The 26,668-nt window shown below is 39.9% G+C and overlaps 1 protein-coding gene across 3 annotated transcripts in view; it reads left to right on the plus strand.

Annotated features, from left to right (window-relative positions):
- The window catches only part of LOC121681348 (anoctamin-1-like), a 134,311-nt gene that overhangs the window by 14,666 nt on the left and 92,977 nt on the right, over positions 1–26,668 (plus strand). For all 3 annotated transcript variants that reach the window (XM_042061050.1, XM_042061049.1, XM_042061048.1), the window contains one exon: positions 23,622–23,878. In XM_042061050.1, the coding sequence (XP_041916984.1) occupies positions 23,622–23,878 (257 nt within the window). The remainder of the gene's footprint in view (positions 1–23,621; positions 23,879–26,668) is intronic.

The following is a 26,668-nucleotide window of genomic DNA, read 5'->3' on the forward strand; positions in this document are numbered from 1 at the left end:
CACTTTAGAAATGTTGGTTTATAAGCAAAATACACACTTTTTTTTTTTTTTGGAGAACACAAGGACCATTTCAATAGCTCAGCACAACTGAAACAACAATTGGTTTCCCGAAATTCAACACAACATATCACCAAAATGCTGCAGGAAGTGAATACAGTCAAACTAACACGGTCAAAAGTCTTGGGACCCTTCACAAAAAGTGTCTCTTGCACTGATAAAAGCACAATTTTCTTTGTTAAAATCCAGTGCTAAGGTTATGGATAGTCAGACCTCAGCTGTGGTAGCATTCCTGAGAAATGTCAGTCCATTTCTAATGGACAATAGACTCAAGTTTACTCGCTTTACATTTATATTGGTGTCTATGGACAGTAAGATGTTTTCTCCAAGCATTTCCATATATTTTAATGAGTCTACCTACCCCTTTATATGCAGCTGATATCAGTGACAGAGGAAGCAAAATAGGCCTATAGTATCACCTAGTTATTAAAGGTCTCAATGCGAGAAATACAACATTGTATGTTGTAGAACAGTAAAGTTAATGCATATGATGTTTCTATAACCTAGGATATTTGATACACCCACACCCCTTGCTCTCAGATAGGATTGAGTCCCTGGTGATTAGAGGGGTTTCCAGATGAATGCCGTCTATATGTTAATTTCTATTTTAGATATAAGGGAGGAACACAGATTCTTCGCTCTTTTCTATTTTGCCTCTTGTCTTGGACTGGCTAGGTGCTGCTCTCTTCCCTGTCTCATCCTCTCTCCCTCTTTCTCCTTTCCTTGGGGTTTGTTTTTACAACCCCGAAACAGAAAACATTGGGACGTTGTGTAAAATGCAAATAAAAGCAGAATGTAATAATATACAAGTTTCGTAAACCCATATTTAGCAGCATAAAGGACATAGACAACATATAAAATGTTGAAAATGACCTGATTTGGACTATTTCATGGAAAATATATGTTAATTTTGAATTTGATGCTAGCAACATGTTTCAAAAAAAGTTGGGATGGGGGCCTACTGTATGTGGTTTCTGTGGGTTTGAAATGTTAATTTTTGGAGAGTGGTTGGACTGTCTTTAGAGGTCATTGAACATGGAGAAAAATTATGTCCATTTTTTACCTGTTTCAACCCTATTTTTTAAAAATTGTATATTTCACTGTAATTAACACCATAAATTTAGCCTAAATCACTGGCTATGTTGAATAGAGTTCACAAAACAGTTATTTTCAACATGATTGTATGATGTATGTCAGTATTATGATTGTATGTCAAACAATTAGAGACAAGATCAATAACCAATCAGTTTCACCAAATACACATACTCCATTGCTGAAAGATAGCGAAAACATAACAGAATCACAGATGAGACCTCAAACAACATTTAATTAATTTATACACAACATATTAGATCTCACCTCCACAATTTCCTCATCAAAATCTACAACTAGCCTACTAGACCCTATTCCTACTCACCTTCTTAAGACTGCTCTCCCCCTCCTGGATAATGTTTTGCTCGAGATTATAAATAATTCAATGCTATCAGGGCATGTACCGCAGTCGTTTAAGACATCTGTTATTAAGCCCTCCCTCAAAAAAACTAGCCTTGTATCAATACTGGTCCTCCTGGACCTCAGCGCTGCTTTTGACACCATAGACCATGACATACTACTTAAGCTTAAAAATTTGATAGGCATCAAAGACTCAGCACATGGCTTGGTTTAAATCATACCTTCCTAACCGTCAACAATTTGTACAGGTCCATAATAAACCATATACCCAAATTATGGTAAAATATGGAGTGCCTCAAGGCTCAGTACTGGGGCCCCTGTTGTTTAGCAGATGATGCACAACTGTACCTCTCCATAAAACCTGATGAATTAACCCTGTTAGCCAAACTTGACAAATGTATAAGACATATAAAGACATGGATGACGAATAATTTCCTGCTTTTGAACTCAGATAAAACAGAAGTCATGGTTTTAGGTTCTAAAAAGATGAGGGATATCCTATCCACATCACAGGCTAGAGGAGGCTCCTCCATTGAGGAAAGGGAGGAACAACCTCCCTAAAACTAAAAAAAGAAAAAGAAAAAGAAAAAATATATAAAGTGAATTGCTAATCTGGTAAATCACTGTTAATATTCCTATTTGAACACTTTGAACAAACGAAAATCCTTCCCCTGGGTCAAAATGTCAACAGCACCCCCTATCGCAATTGAAAATTACTGTATGGAGGATCTTCCTCCTCAAACCCCTCATTGATGCCCATTATAATCGTCTCAGACCCCAGCGGCTCGTGAATCCCGTCGTTTTCAATGGCTAAGGGAGGAAGCTCCTCCGTTTGAGTGGGCGGGTCTAGCCAGAGCCTCTGGAATTTATCGCCAACGGTGAACCAATAAGCAGCTAGCTGCTCTGGAGGGGGCGGCTATCAGTTATTAGTACACCGTTCAAAAACTTATCTGCGGTCATACAGCGAAGAATCTTGTGTTGAATGCGAGGTCTGTTTTACATTGCGAAATCTTGCTTGTGAAATAAAGTACAATGAATTCACAGGACACTGTCCATGTTTTATTGAACAAACCATTCTATACATTCAACTACAGTGCAAATGTTAGGATCAAAGCAGCAGGAAGACCAGTGCCAAAAATTCACATTCCAAAAAAAGATGGTAAGGTTAGTGTACTGAATGCTACATGGTATGACAAATACTCATGGCTAACTGGTAGCACAGAAAGCAATTGGCTATACTGCTGGCCTTGCCTGCTAATGGGGAAGTCACAAACGTGGACAGTTCAGGGATTTGCTGATAGAAAAAATTTGGATAGGGCAACAAAACGCCACGATTTGTGTAATGACCACGTTGGGGCTGCAATCCGATTGTCATTGCTGGGGAGAATGCCAATTGATCAGGTTGTGGATGAAGGTGTGCGGTTGCAGACAGCACAACATAATACAAAAGTGCGCCAGATTGTGAAGGGAGATTGTGAAGCGTTTGCTTGATGTTACTGCCTATCTGGGCATGCAAGAGCTTTCTTTCAGGGGGCATGACGAGGGGGCTGATTCAGACAACAAGGGCAATTATAGAGAGCTGGCAGAGGTGATGGCACGCTATGATGATCTTCTAGCAGAGCATTTGCAAAGTTCGTCTGTTTTTACAGGCATGTCCAAAACTATTTAGAACGACCTCATTTCGGCAATATCCTCATCAATTAATGGCGAAATCAAACAAGAATTAGACCGGGCGCCCTTCTCTTGGCAACTTGATGAAACGACAGACATAAGTTGTCATTCACAGCTCTCGGCCATCGTCAGGTATGTGGATGATCATGGCACCATCCAGGAACATTTTCTGGGCTTTTTCGATGTGTTGAAGGGGCGTGATGCGCAGTCGTTGTTTGAGTTTGAGCAGGCCGAAATGTCAAGCTTAAATTTCACTGAGAAACTCATCGCACAAACATATGATGGTGCTGCAGTCATGGCCTCAGATCTTAATGGCTTGCAGGCTAAAGTGAGACAAGTGGCTCCCAGTGCAACATTTGTCCATTGCTATGTCCATCGCCTAAATCTGGTCTTGAGTCAAGGCGTTAGGGTCATTCTAAAGGCAAAAAACTTCTTTGCTCACCTGGGTGGCTTCACATCCTTTTTCTCCAAATCCAGCAAGAGAGTTGCGTTGCTTGAGGAATTTGGTTGCGCTAGAATGCCTAGGAGCGCTCCAACGAGTTGGAATTTCTCGTCCAGGGTCGTGAATACAGTGGCCTCTAATTACGATAAACTGATGGCGACGTTCACTCGTATAGCTGACCATCTGTCTATGGATGATGAAACCATACGTTCAGCTGATAGATTGAGGGTCAAATTAGAGGACTTTGATTTTGTGTTTTTACTGTTTACTTTCGAGGAACTGTTCACACACACTGATGTTGTGTTTGAAATCTTGCAACACAAGTCCATGGACGTTTCCTATTGCAAAAGGCGCATAGAAAACCTCATGCAAATCCTAGATGAGATGAAATCAGAGATGGCCTTTGACAAAATTTACGACAGAGCTGCCACACTGACAGAGGACCCAGAATTAGCTCACCATAGGAGAAAAAGAAGGCAGGGTCAGCAGGATCAGCGTCAGGTTTATAGAGCGCTGTATGATTTCGTTCATGACCGCATCAGGACCCAAATCACCCAGCGCTTCCAACATCTTGACCGCTTGCATTTTATGGAGCTTTTAAATCCGGAAAAGCGGGAGTCTTTCAAATCAGATTTCCCAACGCACGCAATGGCAAACTTGTCAGAGACATATGCCCATCTCTTTGACGAGGTAAAATTGAAAATAGAACTGCAGCATTTCTATCGCAATGCAGAGATCAATTCGTACCGAAAGCTGTGTGTCAGTCTCAGCTTCATGAAATCCAGCGGTCTTGATGAAGCAATGCCTCAGTGTACAGACTCACGTGTCTGATTGCCACGATCAGTGCCACTTCTGCAGGGGTTGAGCGAAGTTTTTCATGCCTCAAACGAATAAAAAGTTATACCAGGAACACAATGGGACAGGACAGATTGAAAAATCTGGCCATTATTTTGATTGAAAAGAAAATTGTCAAGTCTCTTCAAAAAAATCCTCAGTGGTATGATCAGGTCACAAACAGCTAGGAGAGTTGACTTGATATTCAAATAAACGCCTGCAATAGCCTCTGGCTGAGTGATGGAAGCGTCTAAAATTCTGAATCATCAATTAACATCCAAGTTATGCCTTGTTATAATCATCCATGTTATGCCTAAACAATTGTTAAATAATGTTCTTGTTCTTACCAATATGTTCTTGTTTTCAACGTTCTAACTGTATCTTTGGATGGTTACATTGTTAATGAATGTTTCAGACTGATGCATTCCTTTTCTGGCCGCTCTGACGTCTTCAGTGACGTTTGCCTTTTAGCCTAGGCTACAACTTTTGACTATAAATTCCCATTTGGATAGCTATTAGCCTACAACCTGTCTTAAATGATAGTGATTTGGCTTTAAAACAATAGCATGTTACAAATAACCACATTTAAGGTCTTTTTTTAAATGGTAAGTTACAGGGTCCAAAAAAATAAATCCCACTGTTTCCTCAAACTGATCAATCATTAATAAGTTACTTTAGTTTTAAAGTGTCTAATTTTAGTATTTTAGCCTTCTCTGATAATGTATTACATTGAGCAACACCTTCAGTTTCCATAATTTTGCTCATCTGGAAAACAGTATTTAATAATTAGGCCTGCATATGTTTCCTGACTTCCAAGACCTAAATTTACATTTATTTACATGCATTAATTTAGCAGACACTTTTATCCAAAGTGACTTACATATGTCAATCATATTACAAAGTCCATTGTCCCTGGAGCAATTTGGGGTTAAGTGCCTTGCTCAACAGTGGAAGCCAAGAATTGAACCCACAATTTTTCTGGCTACTGCATGCTAGAACCGCCTATGTCAGAACAGCTTTTATAGCACACCATTGCCAGTTAAAATGATACATACTGCTGCTTTAAATGTGTCTGGGTAGGCTGCCTACATACTCAATTGTTCGCATATGCCACCAACACCATCAGAACCTCACATTTGCCACCAACACCAATCAAGCGCACCTCCCTTCCTCCGTCATTTTTATAACCACCAGCCGCCACTGCAGGCTACATATAGTGATCTTCCACTGACCTCACCCGCAAGTGTTAAAATCCTAGGAGTTATAATTGACCAGGATCTAGCACTAAATAATCACATAAAACAGATCACCAAAACGTCAATTTACCATTTAAGGAACATTTCAAACATAAGGAAGTCCTTATGCTTACCAGATGCTGAGAAATTAATCCATGCTTTTGTCACCTCAAGGATAGACTATTGCAATGCTATTGCTATGCTATTATGCTGGCTGTAATAATACCTGTCTAAAGAGCTTACCGCTTATACAAAATGCAGCTATATTTCCCCCATCCTAGCATATTTACACTGGCTACCTGTTAAAAGTCATTGACTTCAAAATATTACTTATATCTCTTGATTGGTTGCCTGCATTGAAAGAGGACACCTCATGAAGACGCTCTTTTGTCTGCTTCTGACAGAAGAAGCACGTATCTATGCTGGCAGCAGCTACTGCTGAACAAGTGAAGAGTTCAGATGCAAAACCCTCTAAATCCGTCTGACCACATTTCTTTTAAATGAGCATTTAAAATCCAGTTCCTATAGGTTTTTGCATAGAAATCGATATTTCAGACCAGGAAGAGAGTGTTATTTGGTGTGTTTTGAAGTTAAATTATTTGATTAACGTATACTATGTGAGGAGAGCATTCACTCACCATCTTTATCTCATTTTTGACGTAGGTGGCATTTAGAGGCTTTTGCATCTGAACCCTTCAAGTGTACAAAGTCCCTCTAGATGGACTTGATGCAGTTGCAGGTGTTGCTGCAGGTTAAGAAGATGGTCTACCACGTCTTTTCTGAAGACACTGAGTACTGCCTGCTTCACATGACTTCTAGTAGCGAATCTTAGCATGCTGCAGATGCTCACTGTTACAGGTGGATTTGTAGCAGTTCCTGTGCCAAACTGCTTTGTTCTGTAGTGAAATAACTGCACTGTAACGTTGTAATCGTTGGCTGATCTGTGATCACCATCTCCATACTCTCTCATGGACAAAAACAAGAAATTTGGCATATGTCTCTAGTGATTCACTAGTCATTCACCAGTCCACACATATCTGCCACTGGACACCAAGCCCAAAATATGTTTCTTTTAGAATATGTGTGCCATCACCTGACTAACAGAAAGACACACCTCAGAATATAACCTAACTAGACTGGGCCACCATGAACTATGAAAATGTGCTTGCTCAAATGTAGAAGGCTAGAAGGTCACTAATATCAACAACCATGAAAAACAGAGCACTATGTGCTTCAGGTTATTCGATATTCTAAATTCTATAACTGCCAGCTATCAACAGCCAACTGTCACTGCTAGTATGAATTGATAATATTGATATTGAAGTATTCTTTTTTTAAGTGGACAATTTTGAGCATTTTAGGCAAAATTTATTTTTAAAGAGATCAATCATCAGCCTAAAAATGTTTTATAATATTGTATTGTTTATGTGGTCCACTTTTGCACACTATGTAGAATTTATTTGCTTTGTGGCACCAAACCCTATGCTATAATACCAGCAATGTGAGGTTTATGGACAAAACACCAAATTTGACCTTTTCTGAATTTGACCTTTGATTTGGGTCCTTCAAAACCTTCAGAAAATGGAGACACATTTTATTTACTCTTAAGAACCCACAAAGATATAATACTCTCCAAATACTGTAACATGTGAATCCCACACGCCCCCAAATTAGACACATAGGCCCCCCTACTATGCTTCACCTCTTCATTTAACAAAATTCTGTAAATGTTTATGAACTGAGGAGATCATTTGCTACAGTTTTGAGAATCAAATGTTTTCCCATTACTCCCCAATATAGTATTTCAGTTGCTCAACAGTATGGGGTAGTCTGAGTCATGTTGTTCATTCCATTATGCACCTACTTTGACAAATCTGGACTGCAGACAGGCCATCTTATTTGCCATTGTTTTCCTGAAATATTCAAGGTCGTGCCTGGAAAATACATTGCCTGGATTGCTTTAAACGTTGCTCAAAACCTGTATCATTCAGAATTGATTGTGCTTTGCCAAATGTGCAAGATGCCTATAACCTGACTCTCGCCAGATGAAGCCCAGATGAGTCCATGATTTCCAAAAAAGAATGGCAAACTTTGATTGGTCTGACCACAGGACCTTTTCCAATGTTACCTCAGTCCATTTTAAACAAGCTCAGGCCCAGATAAGAGGGTGATATTTTCTGTATCATGTCTCAATACAATTTTAGCTGCTACAATTTTGGCTGCAGTTTTTTAATTGAGTATCAAACTATGCACATAGACAATGGTTATCAGAGGTTTTCCTGAGCACATACAATGATGGGTCTGGAAACAGGTCTGGTATTGATGCAGTGCCATCTGAAGTCCAAAAGACCAGACATTCAATTTGTTTTTCAGCTCTTTCCCTTGTTTGCAAAGATTTCTCTGGATTCTCTGAATGTTTTAATAACATTATGTCCTGTAGATGATTAACTCCCTAAATACTTCACAATTTCATTTTAAAAAGTATTAAAATTACATTGTTTTATCATTTGTGTGCACAAGTGATTAATATCCCTACACAAGAGGTGGGGTGATTACGTATCCGGTTTGATAATTCATTAATCCTGATTTAGTGACCGAAAGTTCAAATAGTCCAGCGTTTGATTTGTCCAGGGGAAGGGAGTTGTCAAGGGGCATGTGGTGGGTCAGCAGACGGGCCAGGAATCCGGGCAGAGTTGTCATAGGTAGGTGATGGGTCGCTAGGCTGTACGGGCCAGGAATCCAGATAGGGGGACAGTAATAGGGCAGTCGAGGATGGGACTTCGGGTGAGAGGAGGGCCAACACATGGATGGTTGATGACTGGTGATGATATACCTCACAAGTGAGGTACAGTAAGGGGAAAGAAAGAGAGATGTAGAGTGGGTTAGTATTACTGAAAATCAAAATGGTTAATGTCAATAAGTAATCAGTGGTACTATATATTGTTACAGTATACCATAGTGAGAATAGGCAAGAGAGGGAGAGTTGAGAGAGAGAGAGAAGGGGAAAGAGGAGAGGGGGGAGGGTTGTACGGCGTGACACATGAAAAGTCCATGATGGCACTATGCTATAGCAGCATAACTAAGGCATGGTGAGTGGTAGTCGACACCAGCGCAGGTTTGGTCAGTGACCACCATCGCACGCGCGACTGGGGTGCCAGTCACACGAGGACTCAGCAGGGTGGTCCATTCCAAAAATCCCTGAGGTGGGTGAAGTTCCACACCGCACCATACCTAACTATGGGAGGCAGTAAAGAGGTATGTTTTAAGTCTAGATTTAAAAATAGCGAGGGTGTCTGCTAGTCGAATTGAGGAAGGGAGATTATTCCAGAGGAGGGGTGCGCGATAGCTGAAAGCTCTGCCTCCTACTGTAGTTTTTGAGATTCTTGGAATTACAAGAAGGCCAGTATTCTATGATTGTAGCGGTCTGGGTGGGTTAAATGGGACTAGGAGATCTTTAATATATTCTGGTGCCTGGCCATTAATGGCTTTGTATGTTAGAAGTAATTTTTTGAAGTCAATGCGACTTTTAACAGGCAGCCAGTGTAGAGATGCCAGGATAGGGGAAATATGTTCATATTTTTTAGTTCTAGTGAGTGTGCGAGCAGCTGCATTTTGTATAAGCTGTAAGCTCTTTAGACAGGTGTTATTGCAGCCAGCGTATAGAGCATTGCAATAATCAATCCTTGAGGTGACAAAAGCATGGATTAATTTCTCAGCGTCTAGTAAGGATAAAGACTTCCTTATCTTTGAAATGTTCCTTAAATGATAAAATTAAGTTTTGGTAATCTGTTTTATGTGATTACTTAGTGATAGGTCTTGGTCAATTGTAACTCCTAGATTTTTAACACTTGTGGATGAGGATAGTCGAAGATCAGTAAATGTAGCCTGTGAGGAGGATAGGATATCCTTCATCTTTTTAGGACCTAAAACCATGACTTCTGTTTTATCGGAGTTCAAAAGCAGGAACTTATTTGTCATTCATGTCTTTATGTCTCTTCTACATGTGTCAAGTTTGGCTAACGGAGTTAATTCGTCAGGTTTTATGGAAAGGTATAGTTGTGTATCGTCTGCATAAGAATGAAATTTAATGCCATGTTTCCTAATTTCTGAGCCTAGAGGAAGCATATAGAGAGAAAATAACAGGGGCCCTAGTACTGAGCCTTGAGGCACCCCATATTTTACCATAGTCTGGGTAGACGGTTTATTGTGAACCTGTACAAATTGTCTGCGGTAGAAAGGTATGATCTAAACCAAGCGAGTGCTGAGTCTTTAATGCCTATCGAATGTTCAAGCCTGTGGAGTAGTATGTTGTGGTCTATGGTGTCAAAGGCAGCACTGAGGTCCAGGAGGACCAATATTGATAAATGTCCATTATCGGCAGCAATGAGGAGGTCATTAAAAACTTTAACTAAGGCTGATTCAGTACTGTGGTGAGCTCTGAAATCAGACTGATATAATTCTTGGATTTTATTCATATGCAAGAAGGTACCAATTTGTTTCGACACTTTTTTTTCTAGTAGTTTTGACAAAAAAGGGAGATTAGATATAGGCAATTGTATTGGAAAAACGAATTTGAATAGTATATGTTGAAACTGAATTCATTAGATTGGAACTGAATCCCAGCCAACTTGAAATTTAATATAATATGTTGAAATTGAACTCATTTGCTCTGATACATAAATTATCCTGACTGAAAATTTCGCTCTAGGAATTTTCACATTCAGTTCTCACAATTCAGTTTCAAAACGTGAAATTCAATTTCAGTCTACCGAGACAAAAACAGCTGGTAGCTAGTAAGTGCCGAGCGTGAAGCAAAGAGCATAGTGTGGGCACCTGGTTTGCACGGTTATTAGATCTGCACGATTCATCTTACCTACCGTTTGTAATTTTAAACAAATAAAACATTTGTTGCAGTATTATTTCAAACGTCTAGCTTGTCAATCCTTGAAATACAGAACTAGCCTAGGCTACCCAGCCATCAAACATCGATGTAGCCTACTTACCTACCATTTTTGTAATTTTAAACAAATAAAAATGTTTTGCCGTATTACATCTAAAACTTCTAGCCTGTCAATCCTGTCAACTACCCAGCTAGCAATCAAACATCGATGTACTGTCTTATCTACCGTTTTTGTAATTTTAAACAAATAGGCTAAAACATTTTTTGCAGTATTACATTTCAAACTTCCAGCCTGCCAGTCCTTGAAATACAGAATTACCCAGCTAGCCATCAAACATCAATGTACTGTCTACCAATTGCAGTAGGCTACTAATGCAAACTTCTAGCCTTCTTTAAAATGTCATGGGCATAACTTTCTCTCTTTTTCGTGTTTCCTACTCAACTACTGCTCTATTTCTTATCCTGGACTGCCACCTACTGGATAGAAAAGGCAACAACCTAGTATGGGAATACAAATCTACATGTTTGAATGACCACAAAGGACAAATCATTACCGTTTTCTTACGTTTAAAGCCACTCTTGTAATACTATGATGTGTAGGCTACCTTTATATGCATATTCCAATTACATATGGTTATGGTTACGCTTTTGTCCAAAGCAACATACAAATACAAAACAATATAATACTTAAAATTTAACAGGGAACAAATTAAGATGTTGGTCAGACTATAATAAAGAGAATAGCAATAATAAACAACCATGTCAATTCAATCAATAGCCTAATGACACAAACAATGAGAAAAAAGGGAAAATAGCAATAATAAACAGTAATTTACATTCAGTCAATAATATAATAAAAATAACAATAGCATGGTAAGATTATGGAGAATATCAATAATAAACAACAATGTCGAATTAATCAACAGCCTAAATGAAAATAAAACAATACTATATAAACCATAAGTTTTAATGAACTAAGTGCATGTTGAACAGATATGTCTTTAGACCCCTGTTAAAAGACCCAAAACTATCACGGGAACAGAGCACTGGGCAACTCATTCCACCAACATGGAACCAATGAGGAAAAGTCTTGTATTTGACGTATGACTGGTCGACAAAACAGACGCTCTTCAGAAGGCCGCAGTGGGCAGTTGGGGATGTACGTCTTGATCATTGAATTAAAATAACAAGGAGCAGATCCGGTCAGTGTAGGCTAAAGTGAGAGATTTAAATGTAATTCTACTATAGGGAGCCAATGGAGAGTAACTAGGAGAGGAGTTACATATGTCCTCTTTGGCTGATTAAAGACCAGGCGTGCTGCAGCATTCTGAATCAGCTGTAACAATCTTACTACACAAGCAAGTAAGCCAGCTAATAGTAAATTACAATAGTCCAGCTTGGAGATGACCATGACCTGAACAAGAAGTTGTGTGGAATCCTGTGTCAGATAAGGTCTGATCTTCCTTATGTTGCAAAGGATCAACCTACATGATTTTGCAATTGCATCATATCTAATATCAGCTGATTACACACATAAACTGTATAATTTAGATTGCCCATACATTTGGAAATCCATTTGGAAATCCATCACCACCAATGGCAAACAAATAAATTCCAGAGAAAACAACAGTGGACATGTTTATTAGTGTGTAAAGTGTTTTACAATATGTGTTTCATCTTGCAAAGATATTCATTAAGAGAAATCAAGTTTCGGTGTCCATGTCTGGTCGATGCCAGTCCAAAGGTCCATTGTCCTCAGTCTATCTCACTGTCCACTGTTCATTGAGGCCTGTCAACCTATGAAAATAAAACCAACAAACAATCAGTGTTTAGCTTAAAGGTCTACTGTGAGTCTCTCGTTAATAGTTTATTCATCTCTGCGCAAAGAAGTCTTATAAGCATCAGGCAATCAGGATACAGAGACAAGTCTGTGCACCTAAGAGACAATCAGTTGTTTCTCACACACACATTCATACCTTGCATCGTATACATCATAATATATCATTACACCTTCTTTGCACACACACATGACTTGGTCAATACAATGAGTTAATTAAGAACCAAGGACATTTCTATCGTCATGCAACACATGATTTGCAATCTACACACAAATGAAACAGAAGTATCAAGACAACACACGATTAAAGTATTACTAGTTAGGTTGTTGTAATATACTGTGTCTATTTCTCAATAACTTTTACAAAATCTGCATGGAGTCGATGAAGAAGCATAAATCAGCCTGTAGAAATACTGTTAAACTAGGGTCTCTTGAGTCTTGATCATATTATCGAAAAACATACAGTTTGAAACTATTAGAAGCTAGCTACCATTTGCTAACAAAGTTGTCACAATCCAGTTGCCTAGCAACATCACGGCACGGCAGCATTGCCCAAAAAATGGCCCCACGTAGCATCAGCTAACAGACAACACAACGATGAAAAAAGCTTAACTAGGGGGACACAGATCCATGTATATCTCTATATACGGCTCTGGGGGGACATATCCAGTTTTGCTCCATGAATGATACAGTTTAACCAGAGATTGTAACGTGTTCTTACATGCCTAAAAGGCACAATGATATGACAATGACCAATCATATTGTTCTATCAAAGAGTAACGTTATAGTAGCCTAACTGGTTCTGAACTACAAGCTATGGAAAAAACTTTAACTTAGTCGATGAAACTATGCTGGCTAGCCAGCCAGCGCTAGCATATAATGTACATTATATTCACGTACATATAAAGTAACGTTAACAGACATGCCATATGATATCAACTTACTTGGAGGTTTTCAGATGTTCCAGTCGCCATCTCTTCTTTCTCTGTCTGACACTGTAAGGAGGTTCAGGCACTGATCTATAAAGATCAGTGGGTTCAGGAGACAGCTCGCTAAGAGGATGCTATGCTCTTTGCTTCGCGCTCGGCACTAGTCACGCGATCACAATAGCTCTGCACTCGATTGCTCTTCCTTAGCTACCAGCTGTTTTTGTCTCGGTAGACTGAAATTGAATTTCACGTTTTGAAACTGAATTGTGAGAACTGAATGTGAAAACTCCAAGAGGGAAATTTTCAGTCAGGATAATTTATGTATCAGAGCAAATGAGTTCAATTTCAAAATATTATATTCAATTTAATAGTTGACTGGGATTCAGTTCCAATCTAATAAATTCAGTTTCAACATATACTATTCAAATTCGTTTTTCCAATACAATTGCTCAAATTCATATTCAAATTCGGTTTAAGGTGACACAAGTTTTACTCCATACAAGGGTAGGCTTTTTGAGGGATGGCTTAATAACAGATAACTTAAACGACTGAGGTACATGGCCTGATAGCAGTGAGTTATTTATAATCTGGAGCAAAGCATTATCCAAGAAAGGGAGAACAGTCTTCAGAAGATGGGTAGGAATAGGATCTAGTAGACTAGTTGTAGATTTTGATGAAGAGTTTGTGGATGTGAGGTCTAATATGTCGATAGGTGTAAATGAATTCAACGTTGTTCGTCTCATCTGTGATTCAATTACCGTATTTTCTGGACTATAAGTCACACTTTTTTTCATAGTTTGGCTGGTCCTGCGACTTATAGTCAGGTGCGACTTATCTATGGAAAAAATATATAATTGAACATGTTTTTAAATGTTAATTTATATTAACTGACATGAACCCTACGTGAAACATTACGTCTACAGCCGCGAGAGAGCGCTCTTAAATGCACAAGTCCTGTGCACTTTCAGTCAGAGATTAGTGCTTGCACTAACAAACGTACATACCTAAATCATCAAATTATGGCAGGGATTCTATTTATAGCCGGGCCTCAGATTTGGACAAATAAAAGCCAGTATAATTTTGTTTCAATTTAACTCATAAAAGAGCTCTTCTTAATATTTTATATTGTTGGTTGGTATTGTTGCCAATGAAAAGTCATTGTCCTACACCATGAGTCTCCAACACGTTGCTCTCATTGCTCTTAAGCTAGTCGCATGCCGCCCCTCTGAGCTAGAGGCTGAAGCAGTAACCTACATTTAAACACAATTGTTGCTGCCAGTCATCAGCCTATGAATTTTATAAAAAAGTAAATCATGCATAATTTAAAAAATAACTACATTTAGGCTATCTTAGACCTCGTTGGCTAGGTTTCCCTTGCAGCACAGCACACAAATTAATGAAAGCATGGATACCTTATCTCGCAATAAGTGGATGGCAATCGAAATCCCGACACTATGAAACTTAATAGTAAGCCATTAAATACCCCACAGATTTCAGTGATCATCAGTCCTGATATTTAGCAATATAATCAACAGTACAAACGTAGCCTAAATTAAATCTCATATTGAACATCTGCTTTTGATAGCCATGCCGCTCCAAATGAAAAGTAGGCCTATGTCTCACAATAAAACGCAAGAAATAAAGGACTATATAGCTGACTCAATACAAGCCATGGCCAAATAAAGGTGCTGTGCTTTGCGCAGCCTAAATTTGAGGATTTACGAGTCTCCTAAACATTCCTCACCCGTTATCTAGACATGCATGAAAACATTTGAAAACAAAACGCACTGCCATGTAATATTTGATCACTGTTTTGCTACTAATTATCTTTCACGGAATGAATACGCACAGAAAGTGAAGTAGGCCTAACGTGCGCTCCTTGTCTGTAGCTGTCTGTTCACGTCCGCAATCGAACGTCAAATAGAGAAGTCATCCATGTTCTCTCGCGTTATAGCCTAGGCGGTCATGCTTCTGTGTTTGCAAAATTCCTGACGGTTCCTGATCGCTAAATGTTTGTTTTCCTTTCCTGTCGATAGCGGTTGATGTTGAAGCACCTATAATTTGACTTCAGCGGTGACAAATCCTGCTGAGAGAGAGAGAGCAACGAAAGAGAGGCACCCCCAAAGTGGTCATGCGCGCGCGTGTGTGTGTCTCTGCATGGGGTTCAATTGAAGTCAGAGTTGGTCCGTCAATAGTTCCGCATTCAGGCCGCTCCATTATTATATTAATGTCAGACAGGGTACAGGGTAAAATGTGTGGGAATCTCTCGCATTATGATGGCTAGATTTGCGGGACTATTATTATTATGCTCAATACTAAGTAATAATTTATTCGCAATACCCGCAAGTCCGCGCTGGAATTTAGACCCTTTTAAATGTGCATCTTTTTTTCTCTCGCTCTCTCGGAGGTGGCCAGCCAAGCAATTGTTCTGCTGCATGCCAGCCTGTGCCAATATATCGTACAAAATGATTGATTGCATTGCATTCTCCACATTTTTAGCTAAATTTTCATGTACCACATCAGCATTTGAGTTCAGTGTTTTTTTTTTTGTAAATTGCTTTACAATTAGCGTCGGGCCTTGTCAGCAGCCTTCGGCTTGACTCTTGCCACTATTCACTCCTTCGTCTTCATTAACATTCCCTGTAGAATTCTCAATATTTTTGGCCTCAATGTGTACAGTTATAGTCTGTTCTTAGTCTTGGATTTTGTGAAATACATTTCTAAATATCACCTGCTTGCTGCAGCTTCGGTCTGCACGTCCATTTAAACCCGCATCTTTTTCTCTCTCGAGCATTTCATCTGCTGCCAGCTTGTATCTCCACGTCGTCCAAAATGCTTGATTGCATTGCATTCTCTACATTTTTAGCTACATTTTCATGTACCACATCAGCATTTTTGTTCTTTGAATCTTTTGTAAACTGCTTTACAAATACCGTCGGGCCTATAGGCCTGTTGCCATGGCTTGCCTCAGCTTTGGTCACGTCCTTTTAAAACCGTCTTTTTCTCTAATCTGCTGCCAGCTTGTGACTCCACATCGCCCAAAATGCTTGATTGCATTGTATTCTCCACATTTTTAGCTACATTTTCATGTATCATATCAGCATTTTTGTTCAGTGAAATTTTTTGTAAATTGCTTTACAATTACAGTCGGGCCTATAGGCCTATCGTTTCGGTCACATCTAAAACTGCATCTTTTTCTCTCTCATGAGCATTTAATCTGCTGCCAGCTTGTGACTCCACATCACCCAAAATGCTTGATTGCATTGTATTCTCCACATTTTAGATACATTTTGGTGCACCTCATGGCATTTTCTTTCAGTGAATCTTTTGCTTTGCAATTACCTTCCTGCCCTCCTCTTGGCTGCCTTCACTCCTTCATCTTCATTAATCTTTTTGGCCTCAATAATCCAGTTACATAGTCTCTGCTTTTGGTTTTGGATTTTGTGAAATACATTTCTAAATAAATGCGACTTATAGTCTGGTGCGACTTATATATGTTTTTTTCCTGCTCATGACACATTTTTTGACTGATGCGACTTATACTCAGGAGCGACTTATAGTCCGGAAAATACGGTATATTTTCGCTACCGTTCAGCAATGTAGTATGAATATTTGGTGAGACTGATTGGTTATTAATCTTATCTCTAATTGTTTCAATTTTGTCATTGAAAAAGTTCATGAAGTCATTACTGTTTAGGCAAATAGGGATAGATTCGATTACTTCGGTGTGGCTCTTCGTCAGGCGGGAGATTGTGGTAAAGAGAAATTTTGTATTGTTTTTGTTTTCTTCGATCAGCGAGGAATAGTAGGTTGACTTAGCTTCGTTGAGTGCTTTTTTGTAGGTGATAAGGCTATCTTTCCATACTTGGCGAAAAACTTCCAATTTAGTGGTACGCCATTTTTGTTCAAGTTTACGTGCTGTTTGTTTGAGTGTTTTTGTCTGTGTGGTATACCATGGAGCACGCCTTACTTGTTTTCTTATTCTCTTTTTGAGTGGTGCTACTGAGTCAAGGGTTGAGCGTAATGAGTTCATCACATTATCAGTTAACAAGTCGACCTCGGCTGGATTAAGGAAAGGGCCTTCTGATAGGCCTACCACATGAGTCCGGAATGGGGCAAGCGTAAGCAAAATTTTTTCTAGAAAGTCTGCATTCGTTTTTTCAGATAAGCTGCGGCTTTAGTATTCAGCTAAATTAAGTACGGCATGTTGTAATGTCATTGTAAAAGTAATCAGATGGTGGTCAGTTAAGGTCGGGTGTTGTGGCAAGATTGTTAACTGCTCTATGCTTATGCCGTATGACAAGACTAGATCAATAGTATGGTTATCTCGGTGCATGGGTGAATTAACATTTTGGCAGAACCCGACATGGTCAATTAGGGATTCAAATGCAATTGTGAGACAATCGTTCACATTATCCATATGAATATTAAAATCACCCAATATAAGTATTTTTTTCTGTTTGGATAGTTAAAGTGGAAAGGAAATCAGAAAATTCCTCTAAGAATTCAGTGTAGGGGCCAGGGGGTCTGTACAGTGTGACCACAGTTACAGGCTGATTAGTTTTCCAGTCTGGCTGTAAAAAATTGAGGACTAGAACTTCAAAAGATTTAAACTTGTATGAGCTTGGGAGATGTGAGAAGACAAGATTGATAGATTGTAGCTACTCCACCTCCCCTGCCAGTGTGGCGTGGTACATGATAATTCAAATGGGAGGGAGGTGTAGACTCATTTAATGGAAGGTATTCATCTGGTTTAAGCCAGGTTTCAGTAAGGCACATAACATCTATATGATTGTCAGACATCTGTTGCGCGAACCTGCACACGGAGATAAAGTTTTGTATGGTGATCTCCGATTGACGCAATCGGACATCATTAGTGCCGGTGTGGATGACTATTTTCGAGTATTTACGATTAACTTTAGCCAGCACTTTCAAATTTGATTCGATGTCGTTAGCTCTTGCAAAAGCTCATATCTCTCCCAAAACAGTTCACTCGTGTCAAAACTAAATTTCTTTCTCATATAAATAGTCAGTGCCCCCAAAATGCATCGTCTCTTTGGCATTGTATAAGCAGTGCAAGTCAAAATGTTTCGATGTTTTGTCACTATAGCAGAGGACCATTGAAATATCCCTCATGTCCACCTCTCAGTCTTAGCCAAGTCCTTCATTGACAATGGTTACTGTACTACTTTTTTTTGCCTAACTGATATACCGTAAAACTTCAAATAATAGCCGAGTCACAAATAGACACAGGTCTCTTTTAAACGCCTGGTGTTGCTACAGATTTGGGTTAAAGGCCGGTCTCAAATAGAGGCCTGGTCTGTTTTTTAGTTTCGGGTTGTATTTAATCTTCTAAAACCCGTCAGATCGTCTGTTTAAGCCAGTATGGTGCAGACTGCCATGCTAACGTTCTGATTAAATGACTGTGTAGGTGAAAGCCAGAGTTCCAAATGGTTTAAAGTTTTCTCGCTATCCTGCATTGTTTAATTAATCCCATTTTGTTGTCAAATTTGCGCATTAGACAAAATATTTTATCACGTCATAGGATAGATTAGGCTACTTGAATGCTGGCAACACAACAAAGAGGTTCACAAACTTTCTTTGTTTAGTCTTCCGTTTTTCTTCACGTTTCTCTCAATACCACCATGGCGACAAAGAGGAAGAAATATGATTTGATGTTCAATCTGACAGTTGTCAAATTTGCCGAACAAATTTCGGAGAAGCAGCGGCAAGATATTTCTCATCCTTGATCCGAAGAGGGTGCGAGAATGGCGAAAAAATAAAAGTAAACTGCAACGTCTGTCAGAGGAAGACGGCTAAAGGGCCAGAATGCGAGGTGGAGGGAGGAAGAAGGTCAGTGAAGAGCTGAAGGTGAGCGTGTGTGAGTGGATCCACAGTATGCGGGCAAAGCATCACAGAGTCTCCCTTAAAATGATTAGGGCTAAGGCAAAGGAAATGTATGCAACAATGAGTGACGGCAGGGATGAGGAGAGTTTTACTGCGAGTGCTGGCGCAACAACTTCTCGGTCAGAAGACGCACAACTGTGCGCCCAGAAAGACGCCAGGCACTTCACTGAGAAGCTTGTGAGTTTTGTCACATATACAACACGGATTATTAAGGCAAAGAAAATACAGCCGGATAACATTATAGTCATGGACGAAACAGCCGTGTGGTTTGATATGGTGGGCTCTACTACGGTGGATGCGAGAGGTGCGCGCAGTGTTCCACTAAAAACCACAGGCCATGAGAAGAGACACTTGACTGTGGTGTTGGCTGCAAAAGCATATGGGACCAAATTGAAACCTTACGTTGTCTTCAAAGGGGGGATCAAGGAGGTGAAATCGATGCAAAATATCAGTGGGGTGGTGGTGGCCACATCCAAAAATGGATGGATGAACGAGGAGCTGACTGCAGACTGGCTTCAGAGAGTGGTGGGAAAGCTCAACTTCGCCCCTCGTCTCCCAGCCTGAAAAGCTAAGCTCAAAAGGGGCTACAACATAACCACGGCTGTGATACCCGGTGGCTGTACAAAGTACATACAGGCCCCTGACATTGTATGGAACCAACCATTCAAAGCCAGCCTGCACGAGTCTTATGACAACTGGATGTCAGGGGATAAGGACAAGGAGTACACCGCTGGAGGAAATATGAGGGCCCCATCTCGCAGCTTGTTGGTTGACTGGGTACTTCAAGCGTGGGAAAAGCTGGACACGGAGCGGCTGAAAAATTCCTTTAAGGTCTGCTTGTGCACAGCGTGTGTGTGTGTGAGAGAGAGAGAGGAGGGATAATTTTGTCATTAACTTCGGGATGTCCTTAGGTATGTGGCCTGACAGTAGCTTCTGATGGAAGCGAGGATCACCTTATCCATTGTTTCAAAGATGAAGAGCCCTGCGCCTCTGGGCGGGAGCTGTTAGCGCAATCAAGGCAGGCAGAGTTAGTGGAGGCCGGAGAGGGAGAAGTGGAGGAGAGCGACGAGGAGGAGGAATTCGCCAAGGATCGTGATGATGATAGCAATGAATAGGGTAATTTTTAATCACAGTTGTTAATTGCAGTTGTTTTACATGGTAGCATTCTTTCTTGTTGATGTGTTTCGGGCAACAAGTTCATATGCTCGATGGTAACTTGTATTGTTCAGCCCATGGCTGTCACATCGTTTCGTTTTTTTAAGCTGCCAATAATCTAAGATATATTATAGTAGGCTAATTCTTACATGATCTGATTTGTGAAACACATTCGAATTATAAATAAAACGTAATATAATGTGGTAATCTCCTGCTGTTATGCTTTCGGTCTATCAGCTTATGCTATTGGGTCGTTATTTCTAGGCCTAGCTCAACGAACATCTCAACACTAAATTAAAGGCCTGTCTCTTATAGACACCTGTCTTAAATACAAGCCGGTGCATTTTGGCGATTTAGAAAAATAAAAGCCCTTTTGACAATGATTGTCAAAGCTATTATTTGGAGTTTTACGGCAATACAATTATGTATAAAACTAAAAAAACTGTTATGGTAAGTGACATCACACATAGTGACATCACACATTGCACTCAAACTGCCAAGTAATTGTAACCATTATTATTCACACACATAAAGTAACTTCCATCAGAGTAAACATACTTAAAGTTACTGAAAGTAACTTACATCAGAGTAAAAAGAAAATGTATAAAACATGATATACTGTAATATAAACACATCAACAAAAAACAAGGACAATTATATGTAGCCTACAGTGCTGTAAATAAAGCTGAAGTTTCACAACTAACACTTTTTCACTGGTCGCTATCCTCACCCTCCCTCTCCTGGCCACCGTCCTCGCCCTCCTGGCCATCCACGGTATTATGTTCTTGACTAATTTTGACAATTGAACAGACTATTGTGCATGTGATGACTTATACAATGAAATGATGCCGACATGTTTTGGAGAGAACAACCATTAGACTGAGAATCAACAATCAGTTTAGATCAACAAGATTTATCCACTTGGAAATTGTGCTAAATGTAGGCTACCTGTACTTAATAATTTGCAAATATGTATTGAGACATTGAGACATGTACTAAGACATTTTCAATTTGATGAAATTAATGACAAATTAAATTTTGTTGTGAACAATTGCCAAGTAGTTTAGAGGTTTGTCCATGTTATTTTGAGAATGTAATTTCTGTTTCAAGAAATGAGCCAAACCAATGGAGAAAAACTGTAATACGATGAGGCATGGAGGCACTGCTGAGGTGTTATGGAAGCCTACGTTGCTTTGAAAGCGGCTTTAAGCTCATCTGTATGGGTCTGGTGTGTCTTATTTTCCTCTAGACTATAGACCTCTGAAGTTCACCTACAAAAAAAGCTACTATCTTTCCTTATATAAGGAGATCCAGTATTTTGAGATTTTCCTATGGGAAAATAACATGGGGATTTTTAATTATCGCACCTGTTAAACAGGGATGAAGAAATTGGAAATGCAGACGTTTTGCTCTACACACTTTTGTCCTCTGCCTTCTAGTGGATACTGTGATTTTCCGAATGTTAAGACGGCGCACTTTGATTTTTGCTACCCCAGAGCTAACTTGCAATGCAACTTGCCATATGTAGTTAGCTTCAACTAACACCTGGATCTCCTTATATGGGCAAATATGGCAGCTTTGGTTCTTTTTTGTAGACAGACTTCAGAATGTTATACCCCAGAGATTCTCCATGGGGTTCAGGTCAGGCGAGTTGGCTGGCCAATCAAGCACTGTAATACCATGGTCAGCAAACCAGTTACCAGTAGTTTTGGCACTGCTGAAAAAGGAAAATTAGCATCTCCATTAAAGGAGAATTCCGGTGTGATATTGACAATGTATAAATTGTCTTGTAAGTAAACTACCAGTGCTTTTTCAAAGTTCTCAATGTCTCGTTTTAAATGTCATGGCCCTCGGAAGTCTACCAATGAAGTGTGGAGATACATTGAGCCTCGTAAATGGGTGTAAAACAGTGATTTATTTGCATGGCTAGCCCGATGCTGAAGCACCACTATTGAAAAAGCTGTTGGTAGGCTAACTAGCGCCAGATTTTGGAGTGCAGGGGACAAGCCGAGATGGGCTATGAGACATACGTTCACACTCGGTATCATGTTTCAATACACTTTAGGTCAATATCACACCGGAATTCTCCTTTAAGCTTGTCAGCAGACTGAAGCATGACTCTGGACTTGATAAAAAGATGACTTTAGACCACTGAGGAACGGCCCAGTTTTTTTTCCCCTTAGCCCAGGTAAGATGCTTCTAACGTTGTCTCTTCAGGAGTGTCACTACTAGGAATTGACACTAGGAATGTGACACTTGTAGCCCATTTCCTGGACATGTGTGTGCATAGTGGCTCTTGATGCACTGACTCCACCCACAAAGTTCGGTTTGGACCTGTTCCGATGAGAAGCAACTATGCCCGAACCAAAGCTGTTTTGGACCAATCAAATTGTCACTGTCAAACAGTGTCTCGTCTATCACGTCATCTGAACACGCTTCTGTTGTGCAACAAAAACTTAGATTTCGCTATTACGTCTGTTGTACAAGATGGTTTGGGTGTTTTAACTACAGGATTAAATTTCACGGCAAGCTGTTTCGTTCTGATTGGTTAGGTCTATCCAATTGAGTGTTGAGACATGTATTGTATACCCCTGTATTATTTCAAACACGCCCCATAATCACGTCCCAATGGAGCAGTATCAGACTCAAATTCTGACTAGAGTTGAGTATGACAATGTCAGGCTAACACTTTTCCCTTCCAGTGAACTTTCCATGAATATGTTTTGATACAACACACTGTCAACAGCCCTTTCAGCAATGCTCTGCTATGGCTTACCCTTGGGTGTCAGTGAGTGTCTTCTGGACAACTGTCAAGTCAGCAGTCTTTCCCATGACTTGTGTGTACAGTACTGAACCAGACTGAGAGATTAAAGGTTCAGGAAAGCAACATTTCTATTATAAATTGTTTTTCTATTTTGATGTAGTGGATTTTTTATGTTTATGAGCTGTGGGCTATAATCATCACGATTTAAACAAAAAAGGCTTGAAATATATCACTTTTTGTGTAATGAATATAGAATATATGAAAGTTTCACTTTTTGAAATAAATTGTAAGAAACAATTTTCCACAATATAACATTTTTTGAGATGCACCTGTAGTTCATCATTATGAGCTGGATAATCTGGAAGAAAATACATGCCTGATTTTCCCTTGTGCATAATACATGCCTGGTTTTTCCCTTGTGCGTAACTCTCATTGTAGACTATGTGCTCACGTACCATGTGCAGAAGCCCAACAGCACAAACCGCCAGGCTTCACACTCATTCATGAGGAGCATGCGGGAAAGCATGAGGCGTAGCTTTAGGCGTACCCGTCAAGCACCAGATCCACAAGAGGATCCAGAGATTGCTGCACAGGAACATCAGCCAGACTACCATGAGGATGACAAGCATTTTCGGCGGGAGGAGTTTGAAGAGAACCTCAGGGAGATTGGGTTAGAGTTGGAGAAAGATGAAGGGGTTAGTGTGAAAGTTAGTTGTAAGAATATATCATATATATATATATATATATACACACACACACACACATCACCCTCCAGAATTATTGGCACCTCTGCTAAAGTTGACTAAAAAATGGTATGAAAAATTATTTGTTGGTGATTTATTGTAATCTCACAATGAAAACACTGAGTAAAAATCCAACCTTGAAGGGAAGAAAATGTATTTTGAGAAAAAGGAAAATCACAATGTCAATGAAACGGCTTGTAATATTCTCCTATGATACCCCATAAAGTTGGATAATACAAACCAAGGGATTTAAGACCATTAGTCTTTACAAAATCTCCCCAAATTGTCCAGATTTTAGATCAGGGGACTGCATTACATTAATACACAGGCTTAGGTGTTATAATCCCTTGAGCCAAAATCCAAGGTAAAAACACATTCAGAAGCCCCTGCCCAAATTAACTTTAAAAAAGCATGCTAACCACCATCTGCCAACCAATGGTCACAAACACAAGACAAATGGCACATCTAACAGTAGTATGCAGTATGCAGCATGTCATTGGGGTTATCAAGTGGGCACCGTCATTCACCGATGTTTTGTTAAGTTAGGCCCACGACACCTCATGAAGGCTTAACAGTGAAGCAGCGTCCTGGAGACACTCCCCTACATGTTGCCACCATATTACCACATTGAAATATCCAATATATATCCAAAATACTTTTAGCCAACCTAGGCATGGTCTAGGTTGGTTAGGTTGGTCCGTTCCGATGGTGCGGACTGAACCATAAACCTAAAAACCCTAACCAATCACCATCGACCCAGGCACGGTCCGTCACAAACACAAAACAAATGAGCCAGTTATCTTAACCTAGCTTGCGCCCCATGTTGCCACCATATTACCACATTAAAATATTCAAATACTCTTAACCAACCTAGGCATGGTCTCTGCATTGAACGGTTTAGGGGTAAATTGAGTCAAAAAACACTTAGGTCCCTATCATGTACTCAGGCGCAATTGACTTTGTATACTGGCGCTTTCCTATTTTGCATTCAGCGCATATTGGAATTTTCCCTCCACAGGCACACATTGGTAAATTAGGAAATTCCATTGTGCCCACGGGGGCGGTTCAGCAAAAAGAGGAGGCGTGTTCCGGCGCAAATGTTCCCTGTTGATATTTTGCAGTTTCAGAAAACAATTCCGCCACAGACCAGGATAATCCTGGTCTAAAGTCAGTGGCACAAATTCAGATGCTATTTTAAGGTTGCATGCATGGCCACAGGGGCGCCTGCAGAAATTAATGCTGTGCACACCGATCTACAGCCCACCTTGTGCGCACACAGAAACATTCAAAGCATTGATAATATTTGTCAGTTTCCTGGTTTTGTTTGTGCATTGGTCACCTAAAAAGTAGCCTATATAGTACAATATTGCAATATGCTACATAGTACTACATGGAATATGCAAAACAACAATGTCTGATTATGACGCATTCATTTGGACTTTATACAGCCCTCTAAAGGCTAAAGTTACCTTTAGTTTTGTTCCAATTTACCATTGTGTATGGCTTTAAACATTGTGTGCGCTTTAAGATCAGCCTAAGCATTATACCAGCTGTGCTGAAATAACTCCTAGCATTGCTTTGTTCCCTCCATCCTTTCAGGTGGTAATTTACAGCCAGGGTAGTCTAGCAACTCTACGTTGGCTTGCGAGCTGGAAAAATTAAACTTCAATCAGGCCAATCACATCGTGTATAGAGTCGGCGACGGTTCCGCACGAATTCCCTGCTACTTGAAAACAATGAAGATGGATGCTGCTGCTGGCGAACAGCGGCCTTTGAATCGCGATTCGAGTTCAGCTTTTTTTAAATTGGCAACATTTTGATCTACTAGGCAACTAGCTCCGCTGGTTGGAAAATGCATGGGACTCATGAGTTGTAGCGCTATTCTATTGCGTACAGAGGAAATTTTAAAGACAACCGTTTGAGCAGTGAGCAGTGCCAATGGTAAGTTCCCACTTCTGGCTCGTCAGGCTACTGATAACCAGCAACCATAGATACGAAAATAAAGCAGCAAGTAGCCTTGGCTACAATTTCTGTAGTTGCTGCGTCCATGTGTTGTCATTCTCTCTCCTGCTCAAACAAAAGTTGTGCGTGCATTAAGTTGATGACGTGTTTACAAACTCTACTTTGCAGATAATATTGTAAATAGCCTACTGTCATGCAGTTAATGGGATACTGTGCGGAGTCGGAAAGTTACGTCAACTTGGTGTGAATACACGCAGGACAAATATTACCACTGTCATTGTGGTGTCACAAAATCATTGTGGTGTCCATAAAGATGTAAAAAAATAGGCATAAATTTAGCGTTCATCATGGATGTGTTGATGACATAAATTAGGAAATATTAGAGGACTTAAGGAGATGTGATGTTGAACTGCATGCCTATGCCATTTAACCCAAATGCACCAGAAGCAGCAAGGGAGAGGAGAGCTTATCTGACAGAAGAGCTGCATCGTCTATAGTGAGGTATGTTAGATTACATTGCAAAAATATCACCATGCATTCATAACCTCGTGATTCAGTGAGAGTGATCCCAAAACATTGGAAAGTATGTCTTTGTGACATTTCTGTATTGCATTTTGTCAAGAAGAAAAATCAATAGCAAACTGTTCCCAACTGAACAGTCCTTATAGCGCTGTGAACCGCTCCAGGCTGCGCCTGGCAAATCCGCCATCATAATAGCAATCCGCTATGGAACAAGCGCACCTGTTGTTAAAGGGAATGTGAGATGACGCTCTGATTGGT

The sequence above is a fragment of the Alosa sapidissima genome, chromosome 14 (assembly GCF_018492685.1).
Source record: "Alosa sapidissima isolate fAloSap1 chromosome 14, fAloSap1.pri, whole genome shotgun sequence".
Taxonomy (NCBI): domain Eukaryota; kingdom Metazoa; phylum Chordata; class Actinopteri; order Clupeiformes; family Clupeidae; genus Alosa; species Alosa sapidissima.